The sequence below is a fragment of the Anabrus simplex genome, chromosome 5 (assembly GCF_040414725.1).
Source record: "Anabrus simplex isolate iqAnaSimp1 chromosome 5, ASM4041472v1, whole genome shotgun sequence".
Classification (NCBI taxonomy): domain Eukaryota; kingdom Metazoa; phylum Arthropoda; class Insecta; order Orthoptera; family Tettigoniidae; genus Anabrus; species Anabrus simplex.
Window position 1 is genome coordinate 353,714,394 of NC_090269.1, and position 15,744 is coordinate 353,730,137.

The following is a 15,744-nucleotide window of genomic DNA, read 5'->3' on the forward strand; positions in this document are numbered from 1 at the left end:
CTGAACTTTTTTTTAGTGTGTTTTGTTTTGTTTATTTTTCTCAATTGTTATGTAAAATGGTATTACCATTACTAAAGGTAGATGCTGCACACAGGAAAATCAAGGAAACCTTTGGAGAAAGGAAATCTAGGTGTATGAATATTAAGAGCTCAGATGGAAAGCCACTTCTAGGGAAAGAAGACAAAGCAGAAAGATGGCAGGAGCATATCCACAGGTGTATCAAGATAAAGATGTTGATAATTTCGTTCTGGAACATGAAGAGGCTGTTGATGCTGATGAAATGGGAGACCCAATTTTGAGGTCAGAGTTTGACAGAGCTGTGAGTGACCTAAATAGGAATAAGGCACCTGGAATTGATGACATTCCCTCTGAATTACTGACTGCCTTAGGAGAAACCAGCATGGCAAGGTTATTCCATTTAGTGTGCAAGATGTATGAGACAAGAGAAGTCCCATCCGATTTTCGGCAGAATGTTGTTATACCTATTCCCAAGAAAGCGGTGCTGACAGGTGTGAAAACTACCACACCATTAGTTTAGTATCTCATGCCTGCAAAATTTTAACACGTATTATTTACAGATGAATGGAAAAACAAGTTGAAGCTGAGTTGGGAGAAGATCAATTTGGCTTCAGAAGAAATGTAGGAACACGTGAAGCAATCCTGACTTTACGTCCGATCTTAGAGGATCGAATCAAGAAGGACAAGCCCACGCACATGGCATTCGTAGAGCCAGAAAAGGCATTCGATAATGTTGATTGGACCAAGCTATTTAAGATTCTGAAGATGATTGGGATCAGATACCGAGAACGAAGAATTATCTACAATCTGTATAAAAATCAGTCTGCAGTGATAAGAATCGAGGGCTTTGAAAAAGAAGCAGCAATCCAGAAAGGAGTGAGGCAAGACTGCAGTTTGTCCCCCCTCCTTTTCAATGTGTACATAGAACAGGCAGTAAAGGAAATGAAAGATAAATTTGGAAAGGGAATCACAGTCCAAGGAGAGGAAATCAAAACCTTGAGATTTGCCGATGATATTGTTATTTTATCTGAGACTGCAGAAGATCTCGATAAGTTGCTGAATGGTATGGATAAAGTCTTGGGTAAGGAGTACAAGATGAAAATAAATTCCAAAACAAAAGTAATGGAGTGCAGTCGAATGAAGGCAGGTGATGCAGGAAATATTAGATTAGGAAATGAAGTCTTAAAGGAAGTAGATGAATATTGTTACTTGGGTAGTAAAATAACTAACGATGGCAGAAGTAAGGAGGACATAAAATGCAGACTAGCACAAGCAAGGAAGAGCTTTCTTAAGAAAAGAAATTTGCTCACTTCAAACATTGATATAGTAATTAGAAAGATGTTTTTGAAGACCTTCGTGTGGAGCGTGGCATTGTATGGAAGTGAAACATGGATGATAACTAGCTCAGAAAGAAAGAGAATAGAAGCTTTTGAAATGTGGTGTTACAGAAGAATGCTGAAGGTGAGATGGCTAGATAGAATCACGAATGAAGAGATACTGAGTTGAATTGGTGAGAGGAGATCGATTTGGCTGAATTTGACTAGAAGGAGAGATAGAATGATAGGACACATCTTAAGACGCCCAGGACTTGTTCAGTTAGTTTTTGAAGGAAGTGTAGGTGGTAAGAACGGTGGGGGTAGAACAAGGTATGAATATGACCAGCAGATTAGAGCAGATGTAGGATGCAATAGTTATGTAAAACTGAAAAGGTTAGCACAGGATAGGGTGGCATGGAGGGCTGCATCAAACCAGTCTATGGACTGATGACTCAAACAACAACATTATTTTCAACTCGTCAGGTCCTCTAGGATTTTAAGATCACTTTGATTCTATTCACATAGTTTATTCACTGAAATGAACACTGCTAAATGCCACAGGAGTATCATTCACACTGAGTTAAATGACAATCACTTCAACAGGGTGTTAGAAGTAAAATGCCTAACGTATAAAATTAGTCCAATTCACAAACACCTTCACATTTATATACGACACTGTTAGAATGCAAACTATTGAGCGAAATTAGTCCTGTTCACTCGCAAGATTGTGTTTAAAGATGTGGAATAATATTGTTAACTCAATTCCTGAGTAGTAACAATTGGTTTTTTTCACACAATGTCCTGAGTTCACAAATAATGTGGAACTATTTCACACGAAGACTGGCACTGTCAGGTTAAGAAAATTACTAGTATTTCAAAGTTTTATTGGTGGAAACTCTAAGTACTGATGCACAGTTTATGAACATAAGAATTGTAAGTTCTGATACACAAAATTTTAGTGACTTGAAAATGTTCAAAGTATCACATTCGCTAACTACATGGCTAAGTCTGTAGGCAGAGAAAAATAATAAGATTTTTGTGGAGTATCGAAGACCTCTACTTTATAACTTCGACGTATCATAGCAATGACAACCACCAGAAGTCAACTGTACAAGTCGACTGTGGAACAAGACTACTTTGTGTGCAATTCTCGCATCTCTTTTATACTGAAGTTGTGGAGACTACAGCTGTTTCATTTCTCTCAATAACTTTCTTAATCCATGGTGGATTTTATTAAAACTTGATAGCATTGGAGGTGTCAAAATAGGATATATGGTGATGTTATTCTCATATTTTTATCATAATCAACGTACAAGTTATTAAGGGTAGAAGGTATGGAAGGTTCGATGAATGACGTAACTTAGTCTTGGCGAGTTAGAGCTGGCTCCTATGTCACTCGCCACATGTTTGCTGTAGCCAGCCACTCTCTGGCATGCGGCACATATTTTAAAGTTTGAAATACCTTGAAACCGATTCTAGACCAGCCTTTCTAGTATAATATCTTCTCAGCCCCTGACAAGCTTGTTTCTGCCTCCCAGTAGGGTGTGCATCAACATTCATTGAGGAACCATCTTGACAGATCTTCAGTCTTTAAGTGGGAAGTGTAGGATAAGAAAAAGGCCAGATACATACAGGAAAAGGGAATTTAAGACTTTAATTGGTCCAACTAGCCATAGTGGAAGAACTTTCATCTTTATTTCATTATTCTCACTTATTTTATTTAACAGTTTTCTAGCACTATTTCCTTATATTTTCACAAGTTCTTGTCGTAGGGTGGCCAGCTCCTTTCCACTCATCAGGCCTATATAGCACACGACTTAAATGACTACCATGTCCAATGTTAGCTGACTTCAAAGATCTCACTGGATCTGGTGTTTCAACTAGGCTACACCTTTATAAGTTGAAAATAACATTTTAAGTAATTTTCAAAGCCTGCATTCCCCACTTGTGAACAGAGTTAACAAAAATTGTAGAGTCTAAACTTTGGAAATGACATTGCTATCCATTACTATAAGTATAAGAACATAAAATATAAAATTATTATCAATTTAAACTTAGTATTTAGATGTTGCAGAGTCTATAGAAACCAAAGAGCTTAGATGATGTATAATGGGGAAGAGACAAACTAAGGACATAAGGGAATGAAAGACAATTATGAAAGTAATTTTTCAAATGTATTTCTTCACTTATCATACATATACAACCTGTGGTATGGTAGGCATTCCTTGATCTTTGCCTCCAAATAATACATTAACAGTCTGGAGCACTGTACCCTGTATCACTATACCATGCCAGTTGCTTCTCTCCATCCGTCAAATAGTCGGTGACACTCTCTAATGTGTCATATGTATCAATAATTACCATGTTGTTAGGTTGCTTTTCACCAGAGGCAATTTTAAACAAGTCATTATATACAACTCGATTGTTGATTCCAATCACCAAGATGGAATTTCCACTATTCTTGAGCTTCTTTGCCAGGCTCACAGAAGGTTTTGTGATTGCTTGTCGGTCTGTGAGTAATACTGAAGAAAAAAGGGAATATTTTATTATGCAATGGTACTGTCAAAAAATAATACTAACATCTTTACAATTCGACAACACTACCGGTACTATGGGTTAATATTGCTTATTATTTGAATAGAACAACTATTTTAACCTTCACTTGCAAGAAAAAAAGCAGTAAAACTATCTGTGCGCAGACCGTGTAGACCCTACAGGAGAGAAAGATTAAGGCTTCCACTACTTGTAACCTCAAAATCTAAAGTGGAATAGAGTGCATAATCCTGTACCTGAGCACATTTTCACCCATACTAGAACTAGTTGTCTCTGTAGATCACTAGTACAGTTTCTAAATTCATGATCCCAAGATTATGGGTTTGATCCTGACTAAGGTGGTTGATATCTGATGAGCAGTCAAAAATTTTGGCACTCCATATCGTTGTTGACATTTTAAAGATCTCCAGTGGTGTATTATTCAGTGTGGTTGATATTGTCTATATGGCATCACTTCAGAAGGCATACAACTTGGTAGGTGATTTTTTTTTTTTTTTTTTTTAAATACCTGGTGCAGGTAGTAAGTCTCAGGCCAATGCCTTCTCCAGAAGTGAAAGTCTTGTTTCTAAATTCTTTAATTTCCTCATGGAGAATCAAACCCAACCTTGGTTAGACAGCCACCAATAGGTTTTGTACATTGAGTATAGGTATGTCATGCAGATATTTAGTGTCGACCTAAGATGAACTCGGGGATCTCTTCCTGCCCAGAGAATTGCTTTACAGCCATAGAGTTTCAACCAGCTTGCTGAAGGTTTTGTACTAAATATTTGTAAGCTTCAAGATCCAGTATACGACAATAACTGAACCCTTATATGAGCCATTGTAGCCATCAAATCTGAATACAGTATACGGAGTGGCCTAGTCACCGGCTCATCACCAAGGCAGTTGAGGTTCGAATCCTGACCAGTGCATGTGGAATTTTTGAAACTGAAATGAAAAGTCACATCTCTGTGGTTTGGATTCCATGTAAAACTAGAGGTCCCATGTCTATGATCATGATACAACTGTCATATAAAACTACTAGTTTGCTTTGAAAACCAAATATTTTTTAGAATGGAACAATTATTGTTTACATCATACCCCAATTATAAAAATAATGGTGTGTGGCATCTGTAGAGGTCTTTCAAGTTGGCACCCTATAAGTGACCTGCATGTCTGTGAGAATTCTAATGTTGAAAATGGCACAAACACCCAGCCCCTGAGCCAAGGAATTAACCAAGGAAAGTTAAAATCATTGACCCAGCCAGGAATCAAACCCATGACCCCTTGGACCAAAGGCCAGCATGCTAACCATTTAGCTATGGAGCCGAACATAACCCATTTAATCTCGGTTGTCACAGTAACAAGTCAAGATCGACCTATCTTATTCTTTATGTACGGTTTCTATTTTATTTCTTTGCTTCCTGTGATTGATAATTAACAAAAATATTACAATAACACACACACACATCATTTCAGGATTAATGACAGTTATGCTGTTAGTATAAAACCAAAGCAACAATTACTAATAGTCTGCATACTCCCCATTGTCCCCATATATCAAGGATATATATGAAATGAAATCCCTTACCATTTATGGTTTATTAGTGGGTGCGAGAGGAACTCTATCAGTAGCGGCGATCGGGGTTGGAGGGAGGGCGAGGAGGGCAGAGAAAATATTACATTTTAATTCCATTTTAGCCACCTAAAACTAGGAATTATTTTTAAAAAAAGCAAAATACACAAATCCTGTTGTCTATTATCTAATTCTTTCATTTAATTTCTTTAAATATTAAAAACATTCTTAGCAAAAATATGTATAAAATGTCATTTGACACAGCTAACTGATTTTTCATTGCCACAGTAAGTAGTCAAGACTTGTACAACAGCATGTAGAAGCATGATTAGTATCTGGTGGCACAAAAACCTTAGCTGTATGCATGTGTAATTGTTCCTTTGGTGAACATTTCGTTGTATGGTATTGAATCAAAATATCAAAAAACTATTACTATCACAGTTAAGTTGATAAACTGTCAAACTTTACTTCTCTGTCAAAATTCACTCATAGAGCATCAAAAACTTACCATTTTGTTGTCTATCCCAAACTATATTATCCAGATCCCTGATAATATTTTGTTGTCAATGAATGTTTTGCCCCTTCCTCCACTTCTAATTTCCAATCACCACTACTGAACTCTACTAATGATGACGGTTCACTGTTATGGTTATGTGTTTTATGTTCCACTAAAGACTTTGGCTAGTGAGGTGCCAGAATTTTGTCCTACAGGAGTTCTGGAGGAGAATGCAGAGGAAAAATTGGACAGAAATGAGGAATAATACCAGGGGAGAAATATGAAGTCTGGTCTTCTTCTTGTTTCCGAATTTGGCCGCCTATGGACCGCATTGAACTTAAGGCTTTATCTTCTTCTTCTTCTTATTCTTCTTCTTCTTCTTCTTCTTCTTCTTCTTCCTTTCACTTCTGATCTTCCTTTCTTTCTCAGATATGACCAGTTTGGATCTACATTTTGGTGGTTTCTCCTGGAATGTTTTGATGTTGTCCACTTGGCTTCTAAATTCTTTTCTGTTGTGAACCATATCCACTGTAAGTCCACTTTCTATTGCATCTCTTTTTACCTCTTCCACCCACTTCATCGAAGCTTTCAGTCCAGTGATGTACTTGAATATTTTCTTAGTTAGCCGTTTCCCATCCATTCTTTCTAGATGCCCATAGAACTTTAGCCTTTGCTTTCGCATGGCGACAGTGATTTTTTCGGTGTATTTGTAGAGGTCATCATTTTTTCTATTCCTCCACTCCCCATCAGCATTTTTCCGTGGTCCTAAAATTTTCTTAAGATTCTCCTCTCCTTTTTTCGAGATCTTCGAGTCTGGTCATTGAAGTAAAAAATAAAATAAAAAACATTCATTCATTATATTCTGCAACATTAGGAGTTCCTTTGCAACATCACTGAAGGAAGAAATGCTAGAAAAAGAGGAAGAGGATAATCCAGAATGTCTTTCTTCAAAAAGCTGCTTCTGAGGGTGAATTGCAAGACCTGTACAGTGCAATGATGAGTTCTTTTATGTACCACTAAATCTACACCAAGCTGATGTATTTGAGTTGATACCAGGAGAAAATTTCAATTAATGGAATACTTCCTATAAATGTCAAGACTTCCTTAGAAACAATCTTAATGCACATAAATACATTTGTTTAACTAGCTTGTGTCTTATGACAAACCCACTGAGAGTCAGTTTCTGCAATAAAAATGTATGCATTCAAGGATATTTACTTAAGATGTTACATCGAAATGACTTTTAAACCATTGAAGATATCGACGTTCTGTTTTCATATTCCTAAATGGTATTAAGGGGCTCGTGAAACCTTGTGCCATGTTTTTATGCAAGATTATTAATACTGGAGATATTGGCACAAACCTCATTCTTTTAAAATTAAACTGTAGTCATTTTTGTCACTAGCAGGCATATAATTAATTCATATATCAGACAGTTACTTTTCAAAATATCAATATTACTTCAACTTGTGGTTCTAGTGGCTCAGAGATGGAAATGTCTTGCCATATCAGACAGAATAAAAAGAAATAATGGCTCTCTCTATGCTTACCATTTATTAATGGACCAAATACCATTGTACATACTGCTATACAGAGAAATGAAACAAAATGAAATAAGAGAATTAGGATAACTGTTCCTTGCTAATACTGAGGAGGTATTCCAAAAAGCAACTGTGCTTACAATTTGCTCTAGTTAGTGATTAAAAAAAAAAAAAGAAAAGGGTAGCAAGCACTAGACGGATTCAAAACACAGCAATTTACACCTTAGCACCAATATAAAATGCTTCTACCAACTAAGCTACTACGTCCCACTGCTGGGACAGGTTGCATGACCTCTACTTAGCGATGAAGTATGTTATTAACAGTTTTATTGGAAAGATAGCTGCTCCTTGACCTTCTAGAAACAATTTCCTGTGGTACTTGTTGTTTATGTATTATGTGTCCATCTAGAAATCCAATCTCAGTGATGTCCACAAGTCAGACACAATGTATGCTTCAATTTCATGGTGAGCACTGTACAGGTTTACCCTGATTGGTGGGTCTCTAATGTGGCAGATTCTTAGATTTTAGCTAGTAGCCAAATTTTATATGGTTGAGTGTCCATGCCTGCCTTGGTGGTAAGTTAGTGATGAATGTTACTCACCTTTCAAGTACTAGTCACAGTGGCTTATTTTGCCCAGAAAATATTCATTTATAATATTTCATCCCAGTTTTCATATTAACATTTACATGCTATTTAATACTATACTAAATTATATCAATGATGTACAGGCCAACTGACATAAGCCACAAAAAACAAATTTTTCAGGAGAGACAAAAACAGTTTGCATCTCACTACAGGCATTGTTCTGTCTTAATTGTAGTTTTTTTAATTCTATAATGTATCTAAGATTGTAGTCTACTGGAATTTATGGTGTGGTGTCATATAGTTTCTTGAAATTAATTTTTTAACATGAAATTTCTGGGTTACATCATTTGACTGGAACTGATACAAGTTTAAAGTTGGTTAAACAATGTATATTTAGGGTTACACTAATTGGAATAAATAATAATAATAACAATGTTAAGTTGTTTATTGTGTGGAAGAATGATCATTAATAGTAAGAAAACTATTATAAAACACAAATAATGTTCTATCCTGATTTATTTAAATAAATTACCTTCACAGAAGTAATACTCAAATTTGCCAACAAACTGACTTAGCATCATATACTGATAAGTATTTGTACATCATATGACAAAAATACTATTCCTGACACTCATCAAAACAAAGGCAAACACTGTGTTACGCTATCTGGCTTGCGCGAACTTGTGAGATCAAGAGACTTAGCCATCGCAAGTATAATGGCTTACGACAGTTGACTGGTACAACCTAATGTTAACTGTGGGTTATGACTAGTTGGTTACACCAAGTGGCTTGTCTGACTTTGCCACGTGTGGGGTTCACCATCAAATTTCTTCCTTTTTGCACTGAAGGAAGGTGTTGAGGGTTATGCCAATTTACCAGAATGTGTGTTACACTGTTCACTACTTGAGTCACACATAACCTCAATTTGGAAATTCAGGAGGGTTATAAAAATTGGCCTGTTCACCATCAATATAACAATAGAAGATAATCATTTGTTCTCAATTCAAACTGACCATAAGAATCTAGAAATATAAAATATGTTTATACATTTATAGCACCAATTTCAAATCATAACAAATATGACTCAAGAATGAATCTTTATGAAGCTTTTCCTACTAAAACAAACATAGAAAGAGTTCAATATGGTATACGTAAAGAATACATACCTATAATCATGTTTTGCTCCTCATCATATGGTGAATCGCTGAGTTTCCTAATAAGCCTTAAAGCTCTTGAAAGGCTAGGACTTCCCTTTTCACGCCGTATCTTGTCAAGATTACTGAGAAAAGTGCAGGTGTTATTGGTGTTAAAAGGAATTTCTATGTCATTTCCATATTTGTAACTGACAATCATACCAGCTGTCAGCTCACTAGATAACCTGAGAACATTATAAACATTTATTATTTCAATGAATATCTCTTGACTGATTTAAGTGTGAGTGGCTCACTTATTTGAGAAATCAAGGGTGCAAAATCAGCTCAGTATGAATGCATTTATGGGTATATTCATAGCAGGTACAGAAATCATTCATGCCATCTACTAATCTAGTTTCTGTGAAGAACCGATAGTTGTTCTTGCTGTAACTTCTATTTAGGTACTTGGGACATCGTAACCATCAGTTTGATGCACTTTCCGATGGCGAACCTTGTTCAACGTCCTGGGTGATTATGACGTCTGCACTGATGAGTATATGTAAAGGGGATGTTTTTAAGAACTGGAATCAGTGATAAGGCTTCTTGCAGATGATGTTATTCTGTATACAGTAATAAATAAGTTACAAGATTGTGAGCAACTGCTAAAAGACCTCGACAATGTTGTGAGATAGACAGAAGGCAATGGTATGATGATAAACAGGCTTAAAAGTCAGGTTATGAGTTTCACTAATAGGAAAAGTCTTTTTCAGTTTTAATAACTGGATTGATCGGGTGAAAGTTCCTTATGGGGATCACTGTAAGTACCTAGGTGTTAATATAAGGAAATGTCTTCATTGGGGTAATCACATAAATGGGACTATAAATAAAGAGTACAGATCTCTTCACATGGTTATGAGGGCATTTAGGGGTTGTAAAGGAGAGGGCATATAAGTCTCCAGTAAGACCCCACCTAGAGTATGGTTCCAGTGTATTGGGACCTCACCAGGATTACTTGATTCAATAACTGGAAAAAATCCAAAGAAAAGTCACTCAATTTGTTCTGGGTGATTTCCTACAAAAGAGCAACATTGCAAAAACTGTTGAAAGACTTGGGAAAAAGAAGACGAGCTGCTTAATTAAGTGGTATGTTCTGAGCTGTCAGTGGAGAGATGGCATGGAATGACATTAGTAGACGCATGTTTGAGTGGTGTTTTTAAAAGTAGGAAAGATCACAATATGAAGATAAAGTTGGGCAACAAGCTCATGCATAGTTACAATTAAAGATATTTACTTGGTTCCATATTTTACATTTTATGGAATAATAAGACTAGGAAAACAGTAGATAGGGAATCTGCCACTTGAGCAACTGCCCTAAATGTAGATCAGTGGTGATTGATATTAACAGAACCAGGTTTAGATACGAAATAACCATAGCTAGTAGTTAGGAAGATGGTCTCTCAATGAGTGTTGATGCTCATCCTTCTGATGAAGCTGGGAAGCAGAAATGAGCTCAACAGGCAGCTGTGAAGAAATGGACATAGAAGAACTGGAATTGATGAGGAGAAATCCTATCTATTTAATGTCAGCAAATGTGGAGATTTTCCTGGTCCTTTTGTGTTTTCATATTTGTTTTTATCTCCATTTTTGTTGTTCCCTTTCCCAGTGTTTATCTGTCATTGCATTTATCATGTGTGACACTCTCCAGGAAAACATACCTTAAGTCGCACAACAAAATTTTATGGTACGAAGGAAAAAGGCGGGAAGGGTGAGAAATATCAATGTTTAAATATGAGTGCCATCTGTTAGCCTGATCCTTGAACTACAGGATGAAAGGAGTGACAGTGATGTGACCATACAGAAAGGTCTTCAAAATAACCTTGGAAACAAGCTGTGCAGCCTTACAAAACCATACCTTAAGTTGCAATGGGAATTTAACATTGGCAACTTAAGGTATGGTTTCTTAAATGAAGTTCCTGCATTGCTTTCTTGTATCAAAATATGAAATAACCAGTCTGAGCATCAAGCTAATGCACAGTTATAATTAAAGACATTTACTTGGTTGCATATTTTAAAAATGGTAATTTTAACTAAGTAGCCCAGTCATAGTGCTATGATTTGCGTCTTTATGCTGACAAATGCGTCACACAAAATAAAAATAACATTACCCTGTGGAAAGTTATGTCAGGTTTACATGAAGAAATAATAATTTCTTTTCTGTCAGTGGGTCATACGAATGTTTTTTTGTGACTGGACTTTTGGTCTCATGAAAAGGAAGTACCGCGTGACAGATAATGTCTTGGTCATTTAAGATAGCACAGCTGAGTCATAACTTAACATAGCTGTCATCATCAGAAAATAAACTGGCAAGTTTTTAATAAATATGTTTAACTGGCAACATGTTTGGAAAAGTGTTCCTTAGATCACATCTTTGTCATTTTGCTGTCAAAAAGCATATACCTGGAATAATCAGGTGCCAACAAAAATCAGACTAACCAACTGTAATTGTAAAGATTTGTGAGGCAGATAATCATCCTCATAAACATACCTAAGAAGTTCGAAGTAAAAGGCATGACTTCAGAAAGGACAAAATATCTGTTCGATAACATTTGAGAGTACTGTACAGCAGAAACAGGGGATTCATTTTGCTAACGGCCAGGCGGTATTAAGGCCCCTGAACCTCAGCCAAATGGTGAGATGGATTGTGTTCACAAAAGAACATTCCAGAAAAATGAACAACAATTCTTGTTATTACAGGATACAAGATATATTAGTAATGTAAATCATTAATTGGATATCGACTGTGGGTAGTGTTACGGGGTTACCCGTGGACCACCAGAGGTGAAAGAAGACGCCGGGGTGAATGGGTCTAAATACTATGTCCAGAAAGAATTTAAACTGAAATGGAAGCTTATATTTTCAAAAAAACAACAAGTTAACAAATTCTCACTTAGTGAGATAACAATGACATAGCAATTTAGAAACAAGACTTAGAAAAATCCAAGATTTCAAAACTTTAACACACTTGGGTTACAAGCCCCTAGTTTTACAATTTCTGAGCTTTACAGAAGGTTATAAATTTACACCAGGGCAGAAATCCCTCAATACATGGAGCGCTAGCTCCCAACTCCCAATATCAAGCCTTCAGAAGGCATTCAATAATCTTACTTTGAAAAAGAGCTAACAGGCTCTCAGTTTTCAAGCCTATTCAAGGCAACACCAAAAATATCTTACACCTCTTGGCCTTCCATGGCCCAGTTTACAAATTGAGGAGCTAGATGCAATAACAGCGTAAGTTACGCTGTTATTGCATGAATACCGGTTTTGGATTTCTCGGTCCCTTGACTACAACCTAGTCCAGGTCTTAGTTCGCTAGGGTGCCGACAGAGGTCAGGAGCTCACTAAAACCAGTACCATGCGCTACGCTGTTATTGCATGAAGCATGCTTCACGAGCGGCACGTTCAGTTGCCGCCAGTTCTTTGGCTGGAGAAGATGTCAGCAAGCGCAAGAGAAGGTTTTGTGTCTAGTGCAGACAAAAGGGTTGATGTTCTTTCACTAATGAAATACTTAAAACCTGAAAATTTTGAGTGGTATGTGAAAGTCATATGTGTGTAATGATTCCCTAGAGTCTGCTAATGCAGCATGTGAAAGGTGAATCATCCTGATTTCGGTCAATGATGCGGTTTTTAAATATTTTAAACAAGTAAGACATATAATGCCTAAATCCTAATTATATACTTTGTGATCTGTTTTTTGTTTCTTTTCATTTTTTAAGTTTAGAGAATCACTTTGTAAATGAAAATAGGAATAAAAGTTGTTCAAAAAGCAATGTTTCTAATTTTATAACATTTCAAATATTTGTTGGGGAAGGTGGGGAATTACCGCAGCCTAATACCATAGTTTGGGAGAAGGCTGTAACAAACCTCTCTCGGCCTTTTGCGCAATAAAGAACTAAAAAGATGAATATTATATAACGAATAAACTTATTTTTTACCTTTCTTAGTTGACAATTATTTTAATGAATTTGTTCTTAATTTGAGTAAGTTTAGACATTTTTGAGAACTGAGGTGTGATAAACTGCCACTTTTGTTCCTCTATAGTGGGCAATCATGCTTTCCTATCTCCCTGATCAATACTGGTGTATGGCAAAATATAATATTCCTGCTCTTCATACAATAACAGCATATAAAAGGAAATTTTAAATAACTCTGTCTTTCTTATATGCTAACAGATCAATAAAATTCTTTGGGAAATACATTTCCTGGCTGTTTCAAATGTCTTTAAATGAAATTCAGGTAGATTCCTAACATTACTTTTAACTCAGAACATTTATAAACTTCAAGCTTCTGTTTCTCAAAATAACGTAAATCTACTTACGCTGTTATTGCATCCAACTCCTCAATTGAAACAGGGGTATCTCGTACCCAACCTATAGGGCCTTTGTGTGAAAGAAATAACAGTTAAATAAATGGCCCGAACACAAAATGAAAGGAGGTGAATACTTGCACTCCTCGATGTGACATTCACGCCCATCATCTGAGCGGCTCTTTAAAGGGCTGGCCCAACTATTCCAGCTGTTAGTGGCAGAGCAAACAACAATGAATTCTTTACACAATAAGTTCTAAACTAAACAAGATATGGAAACAAAATTTTGCACACACCTTAATGAAGTCCTCTAGTATCTCTGTAGGGTGTGGTAGGTAATGTCCACTTTCCTGGGTGAATGGGAACACCACACTTTCTACAAAAATAGCGTGTTTCACTAATTTTTTTTTTTTTTTGAAGGACACTTTGCACCTTCTTCAGGGGAACTTGACTATATTTGATGGTGGAAACTTCAAGAGAATATGCTCTTTTCTCTTCCCATCTAACCTAAATGATGGATCCGTGACTGGTGCCCTTTTTGGCGGCAAAATCGCGGGACGTTGACTTGGAGCTGATGAAGTAGATGGAGCTGAGATTTCGGAGAGAGGTGACTGTACTTGTATGCCGGGTTCACTTTTTTCCCCCCCGTTTGAGAATTGCCTGGTGTTCCTTTAGATCTTTTGGTACACTCCTATTTGACAGTATAGTTCCACATATGGCAGGGTTCTGTTCCCGTAATTGTTTTGCGAGTCCAACGCTATTTGTAATAATTGTCCATATAGACTGTATACCCCTGGCCAAGATAATTTTCAAGCAGCTGAAAAACTGTGCTTTGTAAATTCGTATCACTTGCATCATTTATATTGTCCCTACACGCCATGGTTACACTTCAGAACGCAATTATACACTCGCTTGTGCAATCACAAACCAACTACGCAGCTAGTTGTTCCAGCGCTAGGCTATCTTCAGAAACAAAACAAAGAAAGTGCATTGCGAGGGAAAATTGCCGTGGCCATGTGGTTTCTGGCTAGTAGAAAAATTCATAAGGGTATTACTTTCATCTCTCTCACACATATTTGTGACCAAAACAGATCCCAGCAGCATAGGAACGGCTCCAGTTCAAGGTTGCGCTTATCCGGGCTAACTCGGATACGGTCCACAGCAGGGTCACGCGCTATAGGCAATAACTCGGATACGGGCGTAAATGTGTTAAAACCTAAAGGGAACTAGGCCGATGAAACGGGCTATTCCCAAACTATGGAGGTGACTCGTATAAAAATAAATTAAGACTTTACGGAAAGGAAAAAGACCAGTTACAAACGTAGTCACCTCAAACCAATGTGAAGGGGAGCTCGAAAGGGTACAGCACTCTCTATCCCTGATTTACAGTAAAAGATATTATGAAGTTTTTACATAAGCTGGCAGAAAATTACATTTGTAGAAAAGTAGGTTACATGGTTAAAGTTTCGGACCTTTCCCTCAGGTTAAACTGCGGAGCTAGCAAGAAATAAAGATGTTAACTGGCCATTACCTTGCTGAAGACCTGCTAGCTGATGAAAGAGGCACCTCCTGCCTCCTGCTTGACACACACACTAAGTTAGATGTTGATCAAATGGCCAAGAGACGTGAAAATCCGCAGTTCATAAACCCTCGGGGAAAGTTCAAGACCTTTCATGAATAAACCAGCCACACCCTCTCACTTTTATTGGTTGACATCAAAAGTGACACTCAGAATTGAGGAAGAAGCCTGTGATAGGCAGAAAATTAATTACAGAAATTCATGATTGGCTAAATTCAAAACCAGCGAAAAGAAAAGATAAATATTGCCAACCCAAAAATAAATGAACATCAATTAGTAAAAAAACTTATGAATACAAAACTTCTTCAAAAAAGTTCTTTCACTTCGCACCAGGGTGCATGATCATAGTTTTCTAGCAGTGACATCTATGAGAGAATGTCCAAACTTCTTGATTAACGGAAAACAAAAACAAGTTGAAATTCACACAGTACTGGAAACTTCACAATAACAAAATTACGTCGAATTACTGTAGTGATATCTTCTGAGTAAAGGTTGAAGTAGGACTAGTTTCAAGTTCATGATTTCTCCAATAGAGGAGTTCTTTTAGGCGCAAGATTTAAATGTGCGGCATAGAGGTGTACCTCCTGGTACAGGTAGTTTCAG

The 15,744-nt window shown here is 36.9% G+C and overlaps 1 protein-coding gene across 1 annotated transcript in view; it reads right to left on the reverse strand.

The window, feature by feature from the left end:
* Positions 1-3,500: 3,500 nt before the first annotated feature.
* LOC136874905 (collagen alpha-1(XII) chain) overlaps positions 3,501-15,744 on the reverse strand; it is a 107,084-nt gene continuing 94,840 nt past the window's right edge. The window contains exons 14-15 of the mRNA XM_067148608.2: positions 9,233-9,444; positions 3,501-3,856 (exon numbers count right to left, since the gene is read on the reverse strand). Of these exons, the coding sequence (XP_067004709.2) occupies positions 3,585-3,856; positions 9,233-9,444 (484 nt within the window). The 3' untranslated portion in view covers positions 3,501-3,584. The remainder of the gene's footprint in view (positions 3,857-9,232; positions 9,445-15,744) is intronic.